Source organism: Rhinoderma darwinii, chromosome 5 (genome assembly GCF_050947455.1).
Source record: "Rhinoderma darwinii isolate aRhiDar2 chromosome 5, aRhiDar2.hap1, whole genome shotgun sequence".
NCBI lineage: Eukaryota > Metazoa > Chordata > Amphibia > Anura > Rhinodermatidae > Rhinoderma > Rhinoderma darwinii.
Window position 1 is genome coordinate 321941848 of NC_134691.1, and position 25289 is coordinate 321967136.

Genomic DNA, 25289 nt, shown 5'->3' on the forward strand with positions numbered 1-25289 from the left:
GAAAAAAAAATAAAGGGTTTAAGTACATAACATGGGACAATACAAGTCACAAGCACGATCTTAATAAATGACAGACTGGTACAGAGGAGTGAAGGCCCTGCCCATGAGGAATTACAATCTACAAGGGAAGGGGAAGGAGACAGTAGGTGAGGGTAGAAGTTGTTCATCCCGTATTGCGGTGGTAGCGGGATTATTGGCAGTTGTAAACTTTTCTGAAGAGGTGGGTTTACAGGTTGTTTTTAAAGGGCTAGATGGTGGGGGAGATTCTGATGTGTTGGGGTAGCGAGTTCCAGAGTATGGGGGAAGCACGGGAGAAAACTTGGAGACGATGATGTGAGGAGCAGATAAGAGGAGTGAAAAAGAAGGTCTTGTGACAACTGGAGATTTAGTGTGGGGAGGTATCTAGAGATGAGAGCAGAGATATATGGAGGGGAGAGGTTGTGGACAGCCTTGTAAGTGTTGGTTAGTATTTTGAACTAAATTGCCTGGGCAATGGATAGCCAGTGAAGGGATTGGCAAAAGAGACCGACAGAGGTGGATCGAGGGGAGAGGTAGATTTACTTGGCGGCAAAGTTGATGGTGGTTTGCAGAGCTGCAAGAGTGTTAGATGGGAGGCACGGAGGAGGATATTGCAATAGTGTAGAAAAATAGAATTCTGGGCCCTTGGGCAGTGCACTATTGCCCGAATGGTCAGTCCGCCCCTGATCTGAGTTATCTTACATGAGGAACAGATACTGGATAACAAGATACTACGATTGATCATAAACTGCACAGGAATTCCTCTGGCTGCATTAATCTCGCTTTTAACAATATAATTGAATCATTTTTTGTTTATTTTAATGTTGTACAGGATAATTTGAGCAATATTTTTCACTTTGGCATGGACTTCGACCATGCGTGGTGAGGCCCAGGCATCACCATGTACCGGCTGGTTTGGCCACAGTAGAGAACGTTTGAGAAGCCCCGACCTATAGAATGTGCATAGAAACCAGGGGCGGACACTGACAGCAGAGGGCCCCTGTGCTATCACAATATATGTGCCCCTTGGTTTTTAATTTGATGACAATAGGGGGCTATCCAAAGACCACCTCACTCATGACTTTCCAGAAAATCCACCAGTAATTCTGCTACATAGATAGGACTTATCGTAGTCCCTGACATGTAATCTGATAGACTAGCACTGATAGGTAGCATCGGCCCCCTTTCCTGTACGGCCCTTGTGCACAGGTTGTCCATATGATATGCCTGCCCCTGCTGTTACGTACAGTTCTATCTCTCCTACCATTCTGTGTAAGGGTCAGCTTTCTCAGTAGTTCTGACATTCAGCTAATGAACAGGAAAGATCGAGATGATCTGTTTTTTAATTCCTTACCCTTTTCAAGAACTTTGCTAGTAGTCATTGAATAGGAACTTGAAACTCTGTCCTGGTCATATGATCACAGGTTATAAAAGGAAGAACTGATAAATATACTGCAAATGTTCGGTTCCGATTACACGTGATGGATTTGCATATTGAAAATCCAACACGAATTCCTGCATGATCCACGACAGAAATACGACACATTTCTGCCATGAATGTGCTGCTGGCGTGCAGCAGATTCTACACGAGGATTAGTCCTATACAATGTGGCTACTCCTCCAATTGTCCATGTAGCATGCTACTTATTTGCACGGCAAATTTTTTTTCTTGCATCGCAGACAAAATTCTGCAATAGAAATTTTACGCAGCATGGGGTTGCCATATTACATCTCCGTAAAACTTGGAGCTAGTACGGAGCCATAGTACAGCCTCGTGCAGCAGCCCTTAAATGACAAATTCAGCTCTGCTATATCTGTGCATGCATGACTGTAACCATAAAACCTAGCCTTGTAACATGGAACTGAATAACCAGATAATTCCACATTAGCACATTTTTGTCAACAGTCCAGTTGCGCCTAATGCCTGAGAATCTATTTGGTTTTATAATTACCTGTTACCTCCGTTGATACTTGGAGTCTTCTACTACTGTCTTACAGGGGAGTTCACAAATGAAGTACATTATTCATACAATTGTTCTTGGAATACTCAGAAATTTAAATAATGACCAAAAAGTTGCAAATCTACCGGAGTCCCATCCTGCTGTAATACGAAGCCTACTGTCAACATGAGATTATTATGCAGCTCTTTTTAAATTTACTAAAGCCAAATAAATTCCATTAAACGCAGAGCGGGAACTTGGGATCGTTGTGTGACATTAAAATCTACAGTTCAGCAACAATTTGAACATGTTCAACAAACAATTTGCAGAATATTCTCATTAATCTACATGTTGCTCCCTTCACCCCCTTGTAGTATTTTCTATTTGGACGTACATGCCTGGCATTTAAATGCATGGCTTTATTATTTGGAACACTTATTACAGTTGTGTGACTGACTATGGATATTGAATTTTGTTCTCCTTCTGATTGCCTCTTGGAGATTAGCATAACATATTGGTAGATCATTGATTTTTCCATGAGAGATTGGTACAAAATGAATCTGGGCCATTTGCTTGACATGACATTGCGAAATTGATAATGGTACAATGACGGATTTCTTAATAGTAACGTCTAATGGATTGTGCAGAAAATATACAGCATTAAAAGTAAGAGTGGGTGAAAACGGGGAAGGAGAGAAGGAGGGTAAAGGAGAAGGAAGGGTTTGAAGATTGGGAAGAGAGAAAAAGAGTAATAATATGAGCGAAGAGAGAGAGAGAGTATGAGTAAAATAAAGCAGAGATTAGATGGATTTGTAGGAAGGGAAAAAATTGAAGGGAAAAAGTAAAACATAAAAATGTTGTGTAAAATGACAATAAAGTAGACCAATACAACACGGACAGCTAAACAACACAATACTGAATACTATATAATACAGTACCGCATACTATATAATACAATACTGAATACTATTTAATACAATACTGAATACTATAGAATACAATACTGAATACTATAGAACATAATACTGATTACTATATAATACAATACTGAATACTATATAATACAATACTGAATACTATATAATACAATACTGAATACTATAGAACACAATACTGAATATGATATAATACAATACTGAATACTATAGAACACAATACTGAATATGATATAATACAATACTGAATACTATAGAACACAATACTGAATATGATATAATAAAATACTGAATACCATAGAACACAATACTGAATGCTATATAATACAATACTGAATACTATAGAACACAATACCTAATATGATATAATACAATACTGAATACCATAGAACACAATACTGAATAATATATAATACAATACTGAATACTATAGAACACAATACTGCATACTATAGAACACAATACTGAATACTATATAACACAATACTGAATACTATAGAATACAATACTGAATACTATAGAACACAATACTGAATACTATAAAATACAATACTGAATACTATAGAACACAATACTGAATACTATATAATACAATACTGAACACTATAGAACACAATACTGAATACTATATAATACAATACTGAATACTATTGTAATGACAGGGGGGCAGGGAAACAGACAGTGAGCCCTAATCTACCCACCACTCAGTCCCTGCCTACTTGCAACGACCCGCCCTAGGCGACGGGGTACAACTGGGCGACGGTCCCTACGCTCAGTAGGTGCACGACAGACAAACGGTCAAGGGGACACAAGCAAAGGGAAATGGGGCAGTTGCCCACGGCAACACCGTGAGCAACAAGAGAGGTGAACGAGCCGAGTCAAACCAGGAATGTACGAGGTACCAAACGCAAAGCAGGAGAGTAGTCAGAAAGCCAGGGTCAGTATGAAGCAAGGTCAAATAGCTAGGAGCTGCAGCAAGGCCAGGAAACCACACGAAAAGAATCACAAGCAAAGGAGGAACAGGAAAGGCAGGTATAAATAGACAGAGGGCGGAACTAGCTCCGTCTGGCCAGGCTGCGATAGGCTCTCCCACTCCTAAGCCTGCCATCCTGAGTGGTGGAAGATGGAGTCAGTCTCAGAGACATAGAACCATGTGCAGACTGATTACCCATGGGCGTATACACAGAAGTGGCTGGCAGATCCTTTACAACTATAGAACACAATACTGAATACTATGGAATACAATACTGAATACTATAGAACATAATACTGATTACTATGGAATACAATACTGAATACTATAGAACACAATACTGAATACTATAGAGCATAATACTGAATACTATAGAATACCATACTGAATACTATAGAACACAATACTGAATACTATGGAATACAATGCTGAATACTATAGAACATAATACTGATTACTATGGAATACAATACTGAATACTATAGAACACAATACTGAATACTATAGAACATAATACTGAATACTATAGAAAACAATACTGAATACTATAGAATACAATACTGAATACTATAGTACACAATACTGAATACTATAGAACATAATACTGAATACTATAGAAAACAATACTGAATTACGATATAATACAATACTGAATACTATAGAACACAATACTGAATACTATATAATACAATACTGAATACTATAGAACACAATACTGAATACTATAGAACATAATACTGAATACTATAGAAAACAATACTGAATAATATATAATACAATACTGAATACTATAGAACACAATACTGAATACTATAGAACACAATACTGAATACTATATAATACAATACTGAATACTATAGAACACAATACTGAATACTATAGAACACAATACTGAACACTATATAACATAATACTGATTACTATGGAATACAATACGGAATACTATAAAACACAATACTGAATACTATAAAACACAATACTGAATATTATATAATACAATACTGAATAATATATAATACAATACTGAATACTATATAATACAATACTGAATACTATAGAACACAATACTGAATACTATAGAACACAATACTGAATACTATAGAATACAATACTGAATGCTATAGGAACCAATAATAAATACTATAGGAACCAAAAATGAATACTATATAATACAATACTGAATACTATATAATACAATACTGAATACTATAGAACACAATACTGAATGCTATATAATACAATACTGAATACTATAGGAACCAATAATGAATACTATAGGAACCAATAATGAATACTATATAATACAATACTGAATACTATAGGAACCAATAATGAATAGTATACTGTATAATACAATACTGAATACTATAGAACACAATACTGAATACTATAGAACACAATACTGAATACTATAGAACACAATACTGAATAATATATAATACAATACTGAATACTATAGAACACAATACTGAATACTATATAATACAATACTGAATAATATATAATACAATACTGAATACTATATAATACAATACTGAATACTATAGAACACAATACTGAATACTATAGAACACAATACTGAATACTATAGAATACAATACTGAATGCTATAGGAACCAATAATGAATACTATATAATACAATACTGAATACTATATAATACAATACTGAATACTATAGAACACAATACTGAATGCTATATAATACAATACTGAATACTATAGGAACCAATAATGAATACTATAGGAACCAATAATGAATACTATATAATACAATACTGAATACTATAGAACACAATACTGAATGCTATATAATACAATACTGAATACTATAGAACACAATACTGAATACTTTATAATACAATACTGAATACTATAGGAACCAATAATGAATAGTATACTGTATAATACAATACTGAATACTATAGAACATAATACTGAATACTATAGAACATAATACTGATTACTATGGAATACAATACTGAATACTATAGAACACAATACTGAATACTATAGAACATAATACTGAATACTATAGAAAACAATACTGAATACTATAGAATACAATACTGAATACTATAGAAAACAATACTGAATTACAATATAATACAATACTGAATACTATAGAACACAATACTGAACACTATATAATACAATACTGAATACTATAGAACACAATACTGAATACTATAGAACATAATACTGAATACTATAGAAAACAATACTGAATTACGATATAATACAATACTGAATACTATAGAACACAATACTGAATACTATATAATACAATACTGAATACTATAGAACATAATACTGAATACTATAGAAAACAATACTGAATAATATATAATACAATACTGAATACTATAGAACACAATACTGAATACTATATAATACAATACTGAATACTATAGAACACAATACTGAATACTATAGAACACAATACTGAACACTATAGAACATAATACTGATTACTATGGAATACAATACGGAATACTATAGAACACAATACTGAATACTATAAAACACAATACTGAATACTATATAATACAATACTGAATACTATATAATACAATACTGAATACTATATAATACAATACAGAATACTATAGAACACAATACTGAATACTATAGAACACAATACTGAATACTATAGAATACAATACTGAATGCTATAGGAACCAATAATAAATACTATAGGAACCAATAATGAATACTATATAATACAATACTGAATACTATATAATACAATACTGAATACTATAGAACACAATACTGAATACTATAGAACACAATACTGAATGCTATATAATACAATACTGAATACTATAGGAACCAATAATGAATACTATAGGAACCAATAATGAATACTATATAATACAATACTGAATACTATAGAACACAATACTGAATACTTTATAATACAATACTGAATACTATAGGAACCAATAATGAATAGTATACTGTATAATACAATACTGAATACTATAGAACACAATACTGAATACTATAGAACACAATACTGAATGCTATATAATACAATACTGAATACTATAGGAACCAATAATGAATACTATAGGAACCAATAATGAATACTATATAATACAATACTGAATACTATAGAACACAATACTGAATACTTTATAATACAATACTGAATACTATAGGAACCAATAATGAATAGTATACTGTATAATACAATACTGAATACTATAGAACACAATACTGAATACTATATAATACAATACTGAATACTATATAATACAATACTGAATACTATAGAACACAATACTGAATACTATAGAATACAATACTGAATACTATAGAACACAATACTGAATACTATATAATACAATACTGAATACTATAGAACACAATACTGAATACTATAGAACACAATACTGAATACTATAGAACACAATACTGAATACTATAGAATACAATACTGAATACTATATAATACAATGCTGAATACTATAGAACACAATACTGAATACTATAGAACACAATACTGAATACTATAGAACACAATACTGAATACTATAGAACACAATACTGAATACTATAGAACACAATACTGAATACTATAGAACACAATACTGAACACTATAGAACACAATACTGAATATTATAGAACACAATACTGAATACTATAGGAACCAATAGTGAATACTATATAATACAATACTGAATGCTATAAGATAGAATACTAAATGTTATAGAACACAATAATGAATATTATAGGATACAATAATGAATGCTGCAGAAGACCATACTGAGTAGTCTCTGATTATTAAAGGCTATGTAAAACTTTAAAATACAATTTATTTTTTTTCATTTAAAGGTCAGTCAGCGTGATTAGTGCAACTTTCTAAATAGTTTTTATTAAAAATATTTTTTTCATTTTTAGATACAACTACTCTATATTCTCTATACACAGCAGCTGTATCGTTCGCTAGATCCTGCTCCTGTAAGGCCTTATTCACACAAACGTGTTTAACATCCGTGATACGCGCGTGAAAATCACGCGTGTCGCACGAACCTATGTTAGTCTATGGGGCCGTTTAGACAGTCCGTGATTTTCACGGAGCGTATGTCCGCTGCGTAAAACTCACGACATGTCCTATACTTGGCCGTTTTTCGTGCATCACGCACCCATTGAAGTCAACGGGTGCGTGAAAATCACGCGCAGCACACGGAAGCACTTCCGTGTGTCGCGCGTGATTCGGGCAACAGTAGATAAAGAAATGAAGGAAAAAATAAAAGCACTTCCTTCATTTATTTTTCTGAACATCAAAACCGCGTGTCATAAGGATGGCATATGCGTGAAAATCACGCAGCCACACAGCAAACACTGACACACGGAACTGCGTTTTTTTGCGCGCCAAAAACGCACGCGTTCGTGTGAGTAAGGCCTAAGACTGATGGGTTCAGGTCATAGCGCTAGATACAGCTGCTGTGTATACAGAATCTAAAAAAGTAAAAATTATTTTTATAAAAACTATTTTGAAAGTTGCACTAATCACGCTGATTTATTAAAAAAAAAATAAAAATTGCCATTCAAAGGTGTACATCGCCTCTAGGTCTAGGGAAAACCCTGAACTGTACAGTCCTCCATATAAACATGCGTGATCAGCTCAGCCAAGCGTGTATAGTAATTACAATAGGGAAAGGGAGACGAGCTGTCAGCGGCTTCCCTCCCGGCTGAACAAAAATGTCAGTAATGTTAAAATCCAACATGCTCAATACTCGTTTCTACAAACTTCCTTTGACAGAGAAACATTTTCAAAAGACCACCGATAAGACCACCCCTGATCTAGAACAGACTTTTCTGACTTGTTATTGAGCAACATGAGAGCTGTCTGTGCCGTCAGCTACCGTACCTTCAATTGTGGCTGCAGGCGGAGAGAATTTTAACTGCATGGTTGTGTGAAGGGAAACAGGGGATTTTGAGCTCTGTATCAGGCCCCATGCACATGACCGTATTTTTTATCCATCCGTAAATACTGCCAGTAAATACGGATCCATAGTCATCCGTAAATCATCCGCATGTACGGAAGAGTGTCCGTAAATACGGTCCATAGTGCATCATCCGTAACGCATCCATATTTACGGATCCACAAAAAAAACCAGGGAGGAATCTTGGACAATCCCCTGGCGTCGCCTAGCAATTCTTCCGCAATTACGGACGACTACAGATGCACATCCGTAATTACAGAAGCGCCCACAGACTTCTATGGGGAGTCCGTGCAGTAATTAAAAAAAAAAAGACATGTTCAATAATTACTACGGCACAGACACCCATCCGTAAAAATACGAAAAGGTGTCCAGAGCCCATAGAAATGAATGGGTCAGTAATTACGGATTAAAAATACAATCGTGTACATGGAGCCTCAGAAAAACAACTCTCACTCCTATAAGGCCCTGTTCACACTGAGTTTTTTTGCAGGCGGAGAAGGCAGATTTTGGCCTGCCTGCAAATTCTTGCCACATCTTTCGCTGCGTTTTTCAACTGCAGCCATTAAGTGCCGCGGGCAAAAAACGCCATGAAAAACGCTTTCTCTGCCTCCCATTGATTTCAATAGAAGGTCAGAGGCGGAACCGTGGCAAGAAAGATCATGCCGCTTTTTTTTTCTGCAAGCGGCTAAAAAACGATTTGTTTGCGATTTTGCAGCAACATTTGCAGAGGAAAAATTCCGCCACGTCTGAACATGCCCTAAACCTCCCTATGTTAAAAATGTGTGATGTAGTAAAAAATTTGGTAAAGTAAGGCCTTATTCGCACGAGCGTGTCCGTTTTGCGCACGTAAAAAAAGCAGCGTTTTTCTTGCGTTGCAGTTCCATGTGACATCTGTGTACGGTGCGCGTCTGCGTTTTCTACGCACGTATGTCATCAGTATGTCACACGTTTTTTACGTCAGCAAAAAAAACTGAAGAAGGTGTTTTTCTTTTTCTCATTTCTTTAGCAACTGCTGCGTGAATCACGGACAGCATATGGATGACGTCCGTGTGCTGTCTGTGATTTTCACGCACCCATTGACTTCAAGGGTGCGTGATGCGCAAAAAACGCACAAGAATAGGAGATGCACACGCTGCGTGAAAAACACTGAATGTCTGAATGGCCCTATTGAATTGCATAGGTTCGTGTGACGTCCGTTGTTTTAACGTGCGTAACACGGACGTGAAATACATTCGTGTGAATAAGGCCTAAGTGTATTTGGGAGAAAATTTTGCAGTCTTTATTACGAGCACTGGCCTTGGAGAATCCTGCATTTACCCAGAAAGGGTTAAATGCTATGTACACCTTTGAAATAGTTGCTTTTTTTTTCCTTCCGTGTCTTAAAGGCTATGTACACCTTTGCAAGGCAAATGTTTTTTTGTTTTTTTAATAAAATTATGTCTGTTTGGTGCAACTTTATAAATACTTTTTATTAAAAATAATCCAGATAAGAAAAAGGATTACATGACCTAGCCTGGATTTCCCCATAATGCCTTGCAGGCAGCCTTCCCAGAATGATCGCGGGTAACCCTCCCTCTACACATACATATATGTTGGTGTCACTTTGACATTACATGCTGTGTTGGCGTTAAAGAACTTGAAATTGGTTGGAGTTACCTTGAATACAGTCCTAGAAGACATCAAAGAGTCAGACACTAATTTTCAGGGCATTCGGGTTACTTTCGATTTTCGACTAATGTATTCATACCGAATAAGGCTCAAAATTAATTTGAGAAAATTCACTCATCTCTAGTATTCCATCCCAAAGTATATGTAGGCTTAGTCCCAGTTCTGGGTGTATGTGCAGCGTAGGTTCCCACCTCATAGAGGTCGCTTTGTCGTGGCAGGTGGGCTCACACAATTTGATCAAAATGTGCGCTAAGAACCTCCCTATTGTAAGTAGATTTAGTAGTAATGCATATTTATTTATATTTAGCGGCTTAGGTGGCATTAGTGTTCGCAGTGTGCTGTAGTAATATTCCATAATACATGAACAACTTGAGTCTGCCAGAGTAGGAGCCGCCGCTTTACCAGACCGGCTCTTCACTCAGGCTAGATAAGCGTCCGAGAGTCGGACCCCTCTCTATGACAACACCTCTATCTCTCAGAAAACCTATTCAACAGCCAAAGGAAAAAAAACCACAATAATTCTACTGGACAAAGGAATTGTAATATAAGTATATATGAATTATTAAAATGCCCGTGAGAATGTAATCTCTTCCCCTGAATTGTGGGAAATAATCTCCGAGTGACTTGTGGGTGGGACAGTTTTATCTTCGCAGTGGTCTGCATTCACAATGCTCAGAATTCCCAAAAGAAATAAGTTATTTTCAGCGGAGACGGCCAACTATGCGAAGAGTTTGGTGAGTTGCTGTGTGGTTCAGCTAAATTCTGCTAACAATGTGTTATACAACTTTTCAATAAATAATCCTGCAAAGTAGAACTGCTATGTAAATATGAATGTTCCAGAAATAAAATATGGTTATACTGTACAGTAGTGAAATAGAAAGAAAAATAGATATTTGGATTCTGAACATGTTTCTCCCATCATGCCTCAGAGTGAAGCAAATAATTTGCATTATTTTACCCTGGGAGTTGGGATCCTGGCTCACAGTCGCCCCCTGCTGTGTACTGCACTTCCTATGACCTGCTATAACGAGTTCGGGAATGGATACGTCAACTGTTCTGAGCACATTTCTGTCTCACAAAAGAGGCAGATACAGATGGTATCAGAGCTACTTTGTCAGTGTAGCATAGCTGAGCTTGTCATGCGGCACAACTTATGATGCGTTTATCAGTGTTTTTTCATGACTGAAGGACTGTTACCATGGGGTAGAAAACAAATAGTTAAATGACAAATTCAGCAACAAGTTCAGCCTACTACATCAATACTAAATGTTAAATATATGTTTGCCTACACTACTAATCCTGCCCCCTATGAATAAAAATATGCCTGTGAATGGATAGGAGAACTTTCATATGTGAAAACTTTGTTAGCGTGGGTGCAGATACGGGGAAGGGGGGGGGGATTTAATAAGGCTGGTGTTTCATATGTCCGTCTTAAAATAAAGAAAGTTGGAGTCAAATGTGCCTAATTTATTAAGAAGCGCACCCCTCTTAATAAATTAGGCACATTTCTTGCTGTCCGTGGGCAGTAAGGGCATGACTAGACGTGGTGGAGTTCTGAAGACACTGTCCGCATCAATGCCGCACATAATCTGCGTTGCAGATTCTGTTGCGGCTTTGCCTAAAATGTGCAGTAAATTGATGCGGACTGGCCGTTGCGTATTGAGGTGAAAGTACTTCCCTTCTCTCTATCAGTGCAGGATAAAGAGAAGAGGCAGCCCTTTCCCTAGTAAAAGTCAAAGAAATTCATACATACCCGGCCGTTGTCTTGGTGACTAATCCGTCTTTCGAGATCCAGCCCGACCTCCCTGGATGACGCGGCAGTCCATGTGACCGCTGCAGCCTGTGATTGGCCTGTAATTGGCTGCAGCCGTCACTTGGACTGAAACGTCATCCCGGGAGGCCGGACTGGAGGAAGAAGCAGGGAGTTCTCGGTAAGTAGGAACTTCTAGTTTTTTTTACACGTTGATCTATATTGTGATCAGAAGTCACTGTCCAGGGTGCAGAAACAGTTACTGCCGATCGTTTAACTCTTTCAGCACCCTGGACAGTGACTATTTACTGACGTCGCCTAGCAACGCTCCCGTAATTACGGGTGCACGCACGTAGTCACCCGTAATTACGGGAGCCCCATTGACTTCTATGGGCCTGCCCGTGCCGTAATAACGGCCCGTGATTACGGGCGTTTTTACATTCGTGTGCATGGGGCTTCAGTCTGGCTATAGACCTAGAAACACATAGGTCCAGCCAGAATGAAGAAATGTCATGTTAGTAAAACCAATACGCTCCGCAGCACACATAACATCTGCGGACTTCATTGCGGAATTTTGACTCTCCATTGAAGTCAATGGAGAAATTCCGCAATGAGTCCGCAACAAGTCCGCTACACGTCCGCAACAGCCAGTGTATGCTGCGGACCGCAGCCTATGCTCCGCAGCGGAATTGTCCGCAACGTGTAAACGAATCTAACTAAAAAGCTGTGGAAAGCAATGGAGAAACGTGTACCTAAGTCAAATCTGGTCCAGCTATGATCTATCCACAGAACTCAATGGACTTGAAAAATATGGATCTGCAATACAACTCAATTGACTTCTACTGGTAGAACATTGACACATAGTACACGTTCCTCATTGCATGGATTGAATATTTACTCCTGTAAATATCTATAGGCGGCAGCATTATAGTAGTTCATGCCGATAAAATACATGAATCAGTTTTTCAGGAAATATGGGCTTTTAGTCCAACAACTACTTTATGATTCAGAAAATGCTCAGAGCAGTTGTTAATTCTCCTTAACTGGACTTGGCAGGTCATACAAAGTGCTTTAGGCCTTGAAGAATGTAGAAAGTGAAATTCCGAAATATTCCATAAAAACACCCTTTCCAAAATCGAGTTTCTAACAACAAATTATATAAAGGGAAGTTTGACCTTTAAACATCTTCTGACTTGTCAAAAGATTTATACAATCACAACCCACGAACAAGCGTTGCCCGTTTTGAGAAAAAAAAATAAGCAGACCCTTTTTTTGAATCCCGAAAGACCTCTTTAACGAACGTCTGTGTTCTGGTGCCATTGAATGTCGCGTTGTAGACTTAAAAGATTATATAAATCACTACCTTTTGGAAATGTTAATCTGTTATCTATTTCCACTGGTGTTGACCGTTTGGCAGTTTTCTCCATGATTCGTGGATTTATCTGGTCTTTGACTACTTCTTCTTAGCTACAATGCAGACAGGGTACGTGAGGTAGTCTGGAATTGACTCCCTGTTTTATCAGAGTTGCTCCTCTCTCCTCCACCATACTTATACTGAAGCTCTGCCTGTTCTGTTTGGCTGCTGTGTATCACCACAAGCCCAACAAGAAGTGAATGTACAGTATAAGGTCTGATTACCATTACATCAAAGATAGAATGAATATAACTTCATCAATGAGTAAAAGTAGATGAATAAAAGCAGATGACTATAACATATTCCATTCCCAACCTAGATTGAAAAGTAAGACTACATACAAAACGTATTTAAATCCTAGTTTTATGATATCTTATGTTAATATCCTGTACAGTAGGGGCTCATTAACACAAGCATGAATCTCGTCCGAGTGCTGTGCGTTGAAACCACGCACAGCACACAACCCCATTGATTTCAATGGGTCTATTCACACATGCGTGAGTTTTTACGCAGCGAGTGTCCGTTACGTGAAAGTCACCGCATGTCCTATATTGGTGCATTTTCATTATATTGAAGTCAATGGGGGTGTGAAAACCACGGACATCACACGGATGCACATCCATGTGCTGTCCATGTTTTACGCACCAATTACATTGAAAAAAGAAGTGCTTGCAAGTGCGTGAAAAACACATGCCACTCGCAAAGCACACTGATGCAAAACGCAATGCACACGGACAGATTTACGCGCAGTTTTTACGCGCGGAATATCTGTCATGCTTGTGTGAATGTAGCCTGACACGTCTGCCCTCCATACAAACGTTTGCTTCTTTCTCACACCAGCAAGAAGTTAATTTTGAGACTCAATTGCCGCCCTCATTTCCTCTGTCCTGTCTGACGACTGTTGAGAAAAGGGATTTTAAGACAGATCTTATACTTTTGGCTGCTATTTGCCAAGTCAGCGCACTCATAGCTTTTTTTTTTTTTACAGGCCGGATTCTCATTTACTATGAGCAATCCCAGATAAACTTCAAAGCTTTGTGATTGTGTGCTGCCGGCTGAAGCATTATAGATAGGCATATGTGTCTCCAGGACTATTTGACATAACGCTGGGCTCATTTTATGCATGTAAACTTTCTGATCTAACTACTAAAACACATGGTAAAAACCTACAGAGTCTAAGCTGCTCTTTTCTGGCATTTCTCTGCACAGAATTCATCTGCCACTCATGTGCCAATCCTTTTTAAGTGGCACCTTTAGAGTCTGGCCATAATACTCTGACTCCGTACCAGATGGCGACACATTATTTCAACATGTGCTACCCGGAGGCAAACACATATTAATGTATTATGTCTACAGTGTGAAATACATTGTTTTATGTATGATGCTTTCCTTTAAAGTAAAATAATATAAAAGGATGGAAGTAAATATAAGACTGTTAGCACCAACAGTCTCCATCTTTTTTTTAAAGGTATTCTTATATATACCGCTACATTTTCCAAATTATTTTGTATGAATTATTTCAATATTAAAGAAGCCCTGCACCTGTATGACAGCACATGATCAGAACTGATGTTCTTCCACTGAAAGTAAACTACAAAGCTTCCCATTCAATGACTGTAAGCAGAGATATTGAAAATCAGAAGGAGCTGATGCACAAACCGTATTAGAAAATATCATGAACCCCCTGAATTAAAATAATATGTCAAAATATCTGGCACCAGAGAACTGAGACCATGGAAGCCAAGAAAAATCAGAGTACGCTTGACTTTCCAGCAGCTCCTCAACAGGCCAAACGTCCTGTGTCAGGTGGGGGGGGGGCATAAACTTTTATAGTAAAAGGACCACATTAAAGGTAGTACAGCTCGGAGGGGCCACAAGATAACATAATGTATATTACAAACTAGGATCACATTTATTTAGGCCCTTTTACACCGGCCAATAAGTGGCCGATGCAGCGAGCGCCGATCAATGAGACATCGTTGATCGGCGCTCGTTTGCTCCTGTCACACGGACAAGCGGTCGTTACTCCAATCGCTCAGCTTCATCCATTATTATCATGTTGGCAGCGCGTCAGGGAAAGGTGCTGCCGACAACGATAATATTTTACTTTTTTTAAACGATACGATCAGCAGATGAATGAGCATTTGCTCGTTCATCTGCCGATCGTTCCCCTGGTTACACGGGGCAATTACAAGCAAAGAGTGTTATATGAACGCTCGCCTGCCCGATATTTGTCCTGTGTAAAACTCCCTTAAAGAAATTCTTTCAGCATCTGTTGTTGTCCCTCGTTGTTATTAAGTCATTTCAAAGGATATTCCTATCTCATTGCTCATCCTATTTGAGGACAATGAGGAATATGAAATGACGCTGGAAATGTATATTTTGTCGTACAATGCGCCGATGGAGACGTGAAATCCGCATTCCCTAAACGCTGCATTAGGAGTGATTTTAAGAACACACCAACAAGAAAAGTGTCAGTGAATGCTATCTTACAAGATTCTATGCGGGCAACAGAATGACAAACCCTTTTATATACATTTTGGGGGGAATTTATTAATAGTGGTGTTTCATACTGCAGTCTTAATCTAAAGAGTGTTGGAGTAAGATGTGACAAATTATTATGAAGCGCACACCTTTTAATCAATTAGGCGCATCTCTCGCTGTCCATGTGCCAGAAAGTAACATCTACTCCAGCTATAAGCTGGAGCAGATTTTCGTTATTTCTGGAGTAAATCATAGTATATTTGTCAGGCTGCAGAAAGCCCCCTCCATCCGCTAAGCCCTGTCCACTTTTTAGTAAAGTAGCGTGATAGGCGCAAGCAACACAAAAGTCAAATTTCTTTGCGCATATTGCTACTTTTCAGGCATTTGCAACTTTTCTATGCCAGAAAACTGGCGTAGAACTAATAATAAATTTCCCTCATTATTTTTTTTTTACTTTTGAGTCATTGGGGGACTATACTAAAAGACTTACACCGGTTTTCTATCGTTGCAAAGTCACACTTTTTTTTAAATTAACTTCTTACTTCTTTCGCCATTTTCCAAAAGTGTTGGGAAAATTTGGCGGCTTTTAGCGGGAGGGGGATTAAAAAATTGGCGGAAGCTATAGTACGAATCTAGACCTGCTTATAGCAGGTGTAGATTTGAATTTCTGGTAAAGATACACCAAATTTATTAAGAGGCGTATGTTTGAAACGCTAGTCTTAATATATGCCCCTCCAGCAATTCCAGTACCTAGGGGAAATCTGCAGTGCAGGCCACCACAATAATACTCAACCTGCTCCCTAGGTAAGTGGTTCCAAGAATCTCAGGGTCATCTGTTCACAGAGATATTGCCTTTTCTCCATCCAAGACCAGGACAGATCATGATACCGGTCCATGCAGGATGCCATGATCCAGAAGAAGCACGCCAGACCTTCTGATATGAGATATAGATTGAGTCTGCAAGCTTTGCTCATCACACATTTCCAGCTCTTTAGACATCAGATATGGTCATGATCATGGACTCAACCAATGTCATCTTCTACCATGTCTAAAGTAAATGGGTGCTAATAAAATATATAGTGACGTTTCACAGTTGGTTCATGCATGGACATTCTCTAATTTTATTATTCAAACCTCTGCCTTCAAAAATGTGGATAATAGAAGAGAGCAAGAGCAAGGAAGTCCATCACCTACCACCAGTAGAGCTCATGCACCATTCAAGGTACTTTTAGGGTATGTGCACACACACTAATTACGTCCGTAATTGACGGACGTATTTCGGCCACAAGTCCCGGACCGAACACAGTGCAGGGAGCCGGGCTCCTAGCATCATACTTATGTACAATGCTAGGAGTCCCTGCCTCTCTGCAGGACAACTGTCCCGTACTGTAATCATGTTTTCAGTACGGGACAGTAGTTCCACGGAGAGGCAGGGACTCCTAGCATCGTACATAAGTATGATGCTAGGAGCCTGGCTCCCTGCACTGTGTTCGGTCCGGGACTTGCGGCAGAAATACGTCCGTCAATTACGGACGTAATTAGTGTGTGTGCACATACCCTTAAAGGAGGGTGATGGCTATCATGACTGGTCCTCCCCAAAAATGGTGCCCGTATTTTGTAAATGGTGCTGGGGAGAAGAGCTATAGAGGACTGGAATTTCCTGCTGATGTTCTTTCCTATCACCCAAACTTTTTGGTGAAGTTTCACTACAAAAAGAACCAGAGGAAAAAATACCCGATAATACAGTGAGCATAATACTATGTCATCGACCCCTGCCTAGATAGGTCTAAAGTTTACCTATAAACTAATACAAGCCAATAAAGTACACATTTCAACCACTCACCTTCCACTTGGCAGGCTAATGTAAATGATATATCATCCAAAGCAATGTTAATATTTTTGTTGCTGCCTACTTGAGCTTCAAAGACCACCCGAAATGGACTATCGCTAGACAGAATGACACTGCTGTACATCCACCATTTCTCCACGCTCTCGGTCGCTGACCACAGAAGAATATTCAGTCCATATTCAGTGACTAGATATACCTGTAAATGTGCATATAAAATACAGAATATAAAGTATTCCATGTTATTACCTTATGGCAAAACGACCATTAATCACAATTTACGGGATTTAGACTGATCTCCAGCTCCGTGGACTGTATGTGCTGATTGATGGTATAGACAGCGTCACCCAGACTACAATTTATGCTGATGATAAAACCAATCAGTCTTGCTTTAAAGAACTCTGTGCATGATGCATGCAAACCTATCATAAAAAGTGGATGACTTTGAAAAGCTGCAAAAGGCAAATGTCTAAATAATCAATTTTGTCTCATATTCCACTGACACAATAAGATGATGTGAAACAGGAAATACATGCATAAACAGAATATCCAAATATGCAAAAAAAAATCCTGTATATTCTATGCAGATGAGGGAAACCAGAAAAGGTGACATTCAGGAATGTGTTTACTATAAAGAATGGTGAAGCTCCCACATTCATTATAGCCATAGGAAACGGGTTTGACTTTGTTACGTACTTGACTACTTATTCAGATTGGAATATTAAAGATGTTCTATGATTTGTATAATCCCGTTTCTTTGTAAGGGTCCACCAAAAATAAGTGGAACACAGGGTGTCCTGCTGCTGAGGCCAAAATTGATCTGTTGTAATCTGTAGAAAACCTGGAAGCACGAGATCAATTTCCCTGAAGCGCCACCACAGGGCAAATGAAGCGTTACACAGTGTCTGTAGAAATCAATTCTCTGTCTGCAGGAGCTTAGCTAAGGAGGGTGCAAAGGTAGAAACCTTCCTGCGCCCTGGTACCTGAAAGGGCCCAAAGATCTCTCTGCCGCATAAGAAGACACCAATTATTATACATGGTAGGTGGTGGACCTGTTACAGATTTCCATATGGGCCCAGCCACTTCAAGTTACACCTTTGACTGTCCGTGTAATTCACCATTATGGTAGTTCCACCAAAAAAAAAGAGATGCTATCTGTAGCCGCTCTCCTCTCTTGCTAATAGATAAAGGTTCTGAGCAGGGGATAAACTTATATTAACTCAGAGTTCCCCAATAGGGTATTTCAGTATGGGTTTTTAAAATCACGAAGTTCTACAAATCACGAATCATTGAATTTCATATTTTGGAACTGTATTTTCCGCTTTAAATGGACCCTGTCCCGCCAAACATGCAGTCCAATCTGCGGGCAACTTGTTATAGAGCGGGAGGAGCGGAGCAGACTGATATGTAGTTTTATGCAAAAAGATTCAGGATCCACTTTACCCTATTAATTTAAATCTCTGCTAACGGTGGGCCTAAGAGTCCAGTGGGCGGTCCTACTTAGTAGAGGGAAGGCTGTCAATCAAAAAATTACTCTTTAGCCCACAGTAAGCAGGGATATAAATCAATGAATTACAGGTTAGGCCCCCTTCACATCACATTCATTAACTACGTTTAGCATGTACATCTGGAAAGCTCCCTACGTACACACTAAACGTATTCATAGGGTTCCATTAGCCCGACAAGGTCCAGAGTGTCCTTTCAGAGTGTCCTTTTAGCTTCCGTTGGGCTGATATACATTGGAAGTATGGAATAACATCGTAGACTACTCTATTCATACAACGGGATCCTGTAAACAAAATTTTACTGCACACCCTGTTGCTTTTCCCGGTGTACGAAGTTTTTTACATGGTTCTCCTTCTTGTTCGTACTTCCGCGCACCGTTACATTTGTAATGTAATGCAATACCTTGCACAGCCACTACAAATGTAACGGCGCTTGCAAGTACGAACAGGAAGGAGAACCATGTAAATACGAGCACTGCTGACCCTTTAGACAGCTGATTGGTGGGGCTGTCGAGAGTCAGACCCCCACCCATCTAATATTGATGAACTATCCTAAGAATACGTCATCAATTTTAAAAACCCGTATAACCCCTTTAATGCTCTGTGCTGCTGAGATCGCTCCAAAACATTTGGTCAAAGGATCTTCCGGAACTAAGACTCTTAACTACATACTTACAGGGAGCCAACAACATAAAATAGGATCATGCAAAGTGGACAAGCCCTTTAAGCTGCTGTATTCATCGCACACAAGTTTACATGTAACTTTTTGCCATCCTATGCTTCTTTGCTACCTCCCTTTACTAATGTAAAGAAATACTCTAGGTAAAACAGATCCACTATGTCATACCTAGTTTCAAAGCTTTTGTCTATTAAGAGAATGTAATTTTACTTGTTTTATAGTTTGTAGTCACCTTTAACATCCCAGTCTGTGGAGGTCCATACAAGTAATACCAAAACCGGATTCTGCACTCCTTGCTGGTGGCAGGAAAAACTTTGCTTGTAAATATCCTGGCAGTATCTCCATCTTTTTGTTTTACTGCGTTGGCATACAGAAAGAATCTTCCTTTACCTCCAAAGAGAAAGAGATAAATAGTCACTTGACCACGTTACATAGGGGGAAAACAAGAATGTTCCCATTCACACCAAGCAGATCTAAAAAGTGGTGAAAAACTGAAACAAAAAGTATATGAGAAAGTTTCAGAAGTTTGCATTATACAATGTTAAGCTTTATTTACATAAAACTGAAACAGTCCTTTAAGCCATGGTCTTTACAAGCATTAGTGTATACAGTATTTAGACTGCATTCTAGAAAGCAAAAGACAAGGAAATCCGAACCACTTTTAACTTAGATGAAAGCTGTGCATAAGGAAGACATCACATTGGGGGGGGGGGGGGATTTACTAACCTGAATGCGCCAGAATTCAGGCTCAATTTGCACTCAAAAACTGACGAACACGCCTTAAGCCAGGTTTATTATGCGTTTAAGGTCTCTTTGTGACAAGCGTATTTGTAAACGTCCGTAATACAATTTACGGCCATATTACGGATGATATTGCTTCAGATCTATCTATCTATCTATCTATCTATCTATCTATCTATCTATCTATCTATCTATGTCCCTATCAAAAGAGACATTTTCATTTTGTCTGACAATCAGTAAAAAATAATAATAATATCAATTGGACATTGTTCATTTATTATTTGGATCTTAATAAGGACTAACTCGGATGTGTGTTCTATATTGTCAGTGTAGTGATAGAAAAATTCAGACCTGAGATTACAAGCCCATTTATCACTAAACTATCGTACTGTATTTTGAGGTCGTATTTGCAATGTTGGACCTATAAACCGCAAACATCAATACATCCAATATATATATTTTTTTTTAAATCACTTCAGCCCTCTTTTGTGTTTTTTCTGCTTTACACTTCAAAGAGAGGTAATCCTTTGAAGGACAATTTACAATTAGTTTGATAATACGGTAATATTGACTCTAGAACATTGTGGGAACAGCCAATTATTTTCTTTTCATGTTTTTTTTCACTGCAAAGTTTAGTGTTTTCCCTATATTTCCTCATATTTTATCCTCAACAGCAGTGCTACATTTATCGATAGATAGATAGATAGATAGATAGATAGATAGATAGATAGATAGATAGATAGATAGATAGATAGATAGATAGATAGATAGATAGATAGATTGATAGATTTTCATTATCAGTTTTAAAGGTTCAAATGAAACATCTAACAGCCCAACGTATCATGGGAATAAATGTAGTAGCTAATTGTGGGGGATGTCGGGAAGTAACAACGTGTCTACTCTTATTAGTGAGGACAAGACTGAATGTGGACATTGTAGGGCCATTAAGGGTGAGATGAATCCATCCTATAACCAATTAGATCATGGAAACAACCCTAGTAGCATGTTATACGTATTGAAAAGGGTGGGTAAAGTACACTCTTTAGCCAATTATATAATATAAATGATCACAGCAGCAGGTGAGGAGTGTGCTGATCTTAGAAGACCTCATATACGCACTGTGCGAATACAGCAGAAAACAAATTGTGGCATGATCCACCACATGACGTATGTATAGAACTTCTAGGCGAGAATAACTCCATACATATAGTATGGGACCTGATGGGGGAATTATATGGTGGCACACAAAGTTCCTGCGGCTCCGTAGTACAGAGCTATTCAGGGCACCTCACATCCTCTGTGCCATGTACATGACGCCTAAATGTAGTGACTTCTTCACCCTTGTCTACCCATCCATTGACCTACCCACTCCTGTGATTCTATTTGTCAACATGCAAGAAAAGAAGGGGAGCTTACGAGAAAGCAGGTAAGAAACGACAAATTTTAAAGTAGTGAAGATACAACTACAGCAACTCCTTCTCCCCTCCCACAGCACGCAGCCTCTTCTATAGATGTCACATTGGGTTTGTGGACCCACTGGGGCATACCACCTATGGCAGCTGGCCAACAGGGCGCAGGTAACAGTCTATAGTTCGTATAGGGTACCTGTGGCAGCTCGGACAGTAGCAAGGCAAGCTCGGCTGGGACTAGGCAGCAGGCAGACGTCAGGCGTGGTGTAGCAGGACAGGCGTGGTATGCAGCACAGCACAACTACAGCTCAGCACGGCACTTGACCAGGATAGCACGGGATACAGGATACAGGTACGGGAAACATTGGTTACTGGAAGACACTAGGAGACCATTTGCATAGACAAACTTAGGGTACGACAATGCTCAGGCATGGGAGGAAGGGGCTGAGCCCTTCTTATAGTCCAGGGTGCTCATGGGCTAATTAAACATAAAAGTCTGGTGCGCGCGCACGCTCGTGCCCGCTCTTAAAGGGGCAGCGTGCGCACCAGACTTTTATGTTTAATTAGCCCATGAGCACCCTGGACTATAAGAAGGGCTCAGCCCCTTCCTCCCATACCCTACGGGACCTGGCCGAGGTGAGCGGAAGTGAGCGCTGGCATCTCCTGAGGAGGAGACTGGGGCCAGCGCTCGCAGAACCATGGCTGCGGCCATCAGTAGGTGAGTGAGCCTGCGGCCATGGACATGACAGTATCCCCCCTCTTACACCCCCTCTTCTTGGGACCAGAGCGGGAGAGAAACTTCTTCAGAAGGATAGGAGTATTGAGGTTCTCCTCTGGCTCCCAGGATTTCTCTTCAGGAACAAACCCCCTCCAATCCACCAAATAGAAAGTCTTGCCTCTTACTTTCTTGGTGTCCAAGATCTCCTTAACCTCGAAGGTGTCTGAAGTACCGCTGGAGTCTTGGTGAAGTGGTTCAGAAACACCGGTTTCAGGAGGGAGACATGGAAGGAGTTGGGGATCTTGAGAGTAGGTGGCAGCTGAAGCTTGTAGGCGACAGGGTTGATCTGCTGTAGGATCTCGAAGGGTCCGAGGAACCTGGGAGCAAATTTGTATGATGGCACCCTCAGTAAAATATTCCTGGAGGACAGCCAGACCCTCGTGCCAGGGAGAAACTGAGGGGGTTCTCTTCTCCTAGTGTCCGCCTTCTGTTTCATGTGGTCGACCGCCAGCAGGATGGAGGATCGAGTCTGCTGCCAGATCTGCAGAAAGTCCCTAAAAGCAGTGTCAGCAGCTGGTACCTCGGACGTATCAGGCACCGGGAGAGGAATTAGTGGGAGTTGGCCATAGACAATAAAGAACGGTGTCTTCCTTGTGGACTCGCTGGTGTGATTGTTGTATGAGAATTCGGCCCACGGGAGCAACTCCGCCCAGTCATCATGCTGCTTGGAGATGGCGTAGGTAGTTCTCCAAGATCTGATTGATCCTCTCGACCTGACCAGTGGACAGAGGATGGTAGGCCGAGGAAAAGTCCAACTTACACCTAGGAGTCCGCAAAGGGCTCTCCAGAACTTCGAGGTGAACTGAACCCCCCGATCAGACACAATATGCTGCGGCAAGCCGTGAAGGCGGAAGATGTATTGGATGAAAAGCTTGGCCAGTTGAGGAGCAGAAGGAAGACCGGTCAGAGGAACGAAGTGGGCCATCTTCGAAAATCGATCCACCACCACCCAGACAGTACTGCATCCAGCAGAGAGAGGCAGGTCAGTCCATAGCTATATGCTGCCAGGGAGCATCGGGCACAGGCAATGGCTGCAGCAGGCCAGCAGGTCTGGAGTGATCGACCTTGTTAGCTGCACACATTGAACAGGAAGAAACAAAGTCCATAATGTCTTTGGGCAGCGTGGGCCACCAGAAATGAGGGCAATTAGATCTCGGGTCTTACGGGTACCCGCGTCACCTGCCAGTCTAGAGGAGTGTCCTCAGCGGAGGATTCTCCCTCTGTCAGCCAGGCACACAAAAGTCCTCCCTGAAGGAATGTACCCAACTTGCAGGGGATTGACAGAGACAATGCAAGACGGATAAATAATGTTCTGTGGAATCTCCATGGTTTCTTCTGTCTCGAAAGACCTGGACAAGGCATCGGCCCTCACATTTTTGTCAGCCGGGCGATAATGGAGCTCAAACTGGAACCTGGTAAAGAACAGCGACCACCTGGCCTGATGAGGATTCAGCCACTGGGCTGTTTGGAGATAGGTGAGATTCTTGTGGCCCGTAAAAATTAGGATAGGATGAGCTGCGCCCTCTAGTAGATGTTTCCACTCCTCCAGAGCCAATTTGATGGCCAGTAACTCCCGATTCCCAATCGAGTAGTTGCGTTCTGCGGAAGAGAAGTGCTTAGAGAAATATCCACATACCATTGACTTGCCCTTGGAACCTCTCTGGAACAGGAGTGCACCAGCACTGACAGAGTAGGCGTCCACCTCCAACGAGAATTGTAGAGAAACATCTGGATGATGGAGGATAGAGGCTGACGTGAAGCCACTCTTCAGGCTATTGAATGCGGACTCTGCCTCAAGAGTCCACACCTTGGTGTTGATACCCTTCTTGGTGAGGTTAGAAATAGGAGAAGTCAGTGAGGAGAAGTTTGGAATGAACTGTCTGTAAAAATTGGCGAATCCCAGAAAGAACTGTATGGCCCTCAAGCCTTGAGGGCGTGGCCATTCCAGGACAGACTTTACCTTTTCAAGATCCATCTCGAGGCCTCCATTCGAGATGATGTAGTCCAGGAAGGGTAGAGCATCTTTCTCAAATACGCACTTCTCCAACTTAGCGTACAGACGATTCTCCCTTAACCACAGCAAAACTTGACGTACATCTCTCTGATGAGTCATAGGATCTGGAAAAAAATCAAGAAGTCATCAAGATAGACTACTACACAAACATAGCGGAGGTCACGGAAGATGTCATTAA

The 25289-nt window shown here is 39.7% G+C and overlaps 1 protein-coding gene across 1 annotated transcript in view; it reads right to left on the bottom strand.

The window, feature by feature from the left end:
* Positions 1-25289, bottom strand: part of MALRD1 (MAM and LDL receptor class A domain containing 1) — a 274434-nt gene that overhangs the window by 51525 nt on the left and 197620 nt on the right. The window contains exons 32-33 of the mRNA XM_075828272.1: positions 20402-20559; positions 17983-18184 (exon numbers count right to left, since the gene is read on the bottom strand). Of these exons, the coding sequence (XP_075684387.1) occupies positions 17983-18184; positions 20402-20559 (360 nt within the window). The remainder of the gene's footprint in view (positions 1-17982; positions 18185-20401; positions 20560-25289) is intronic.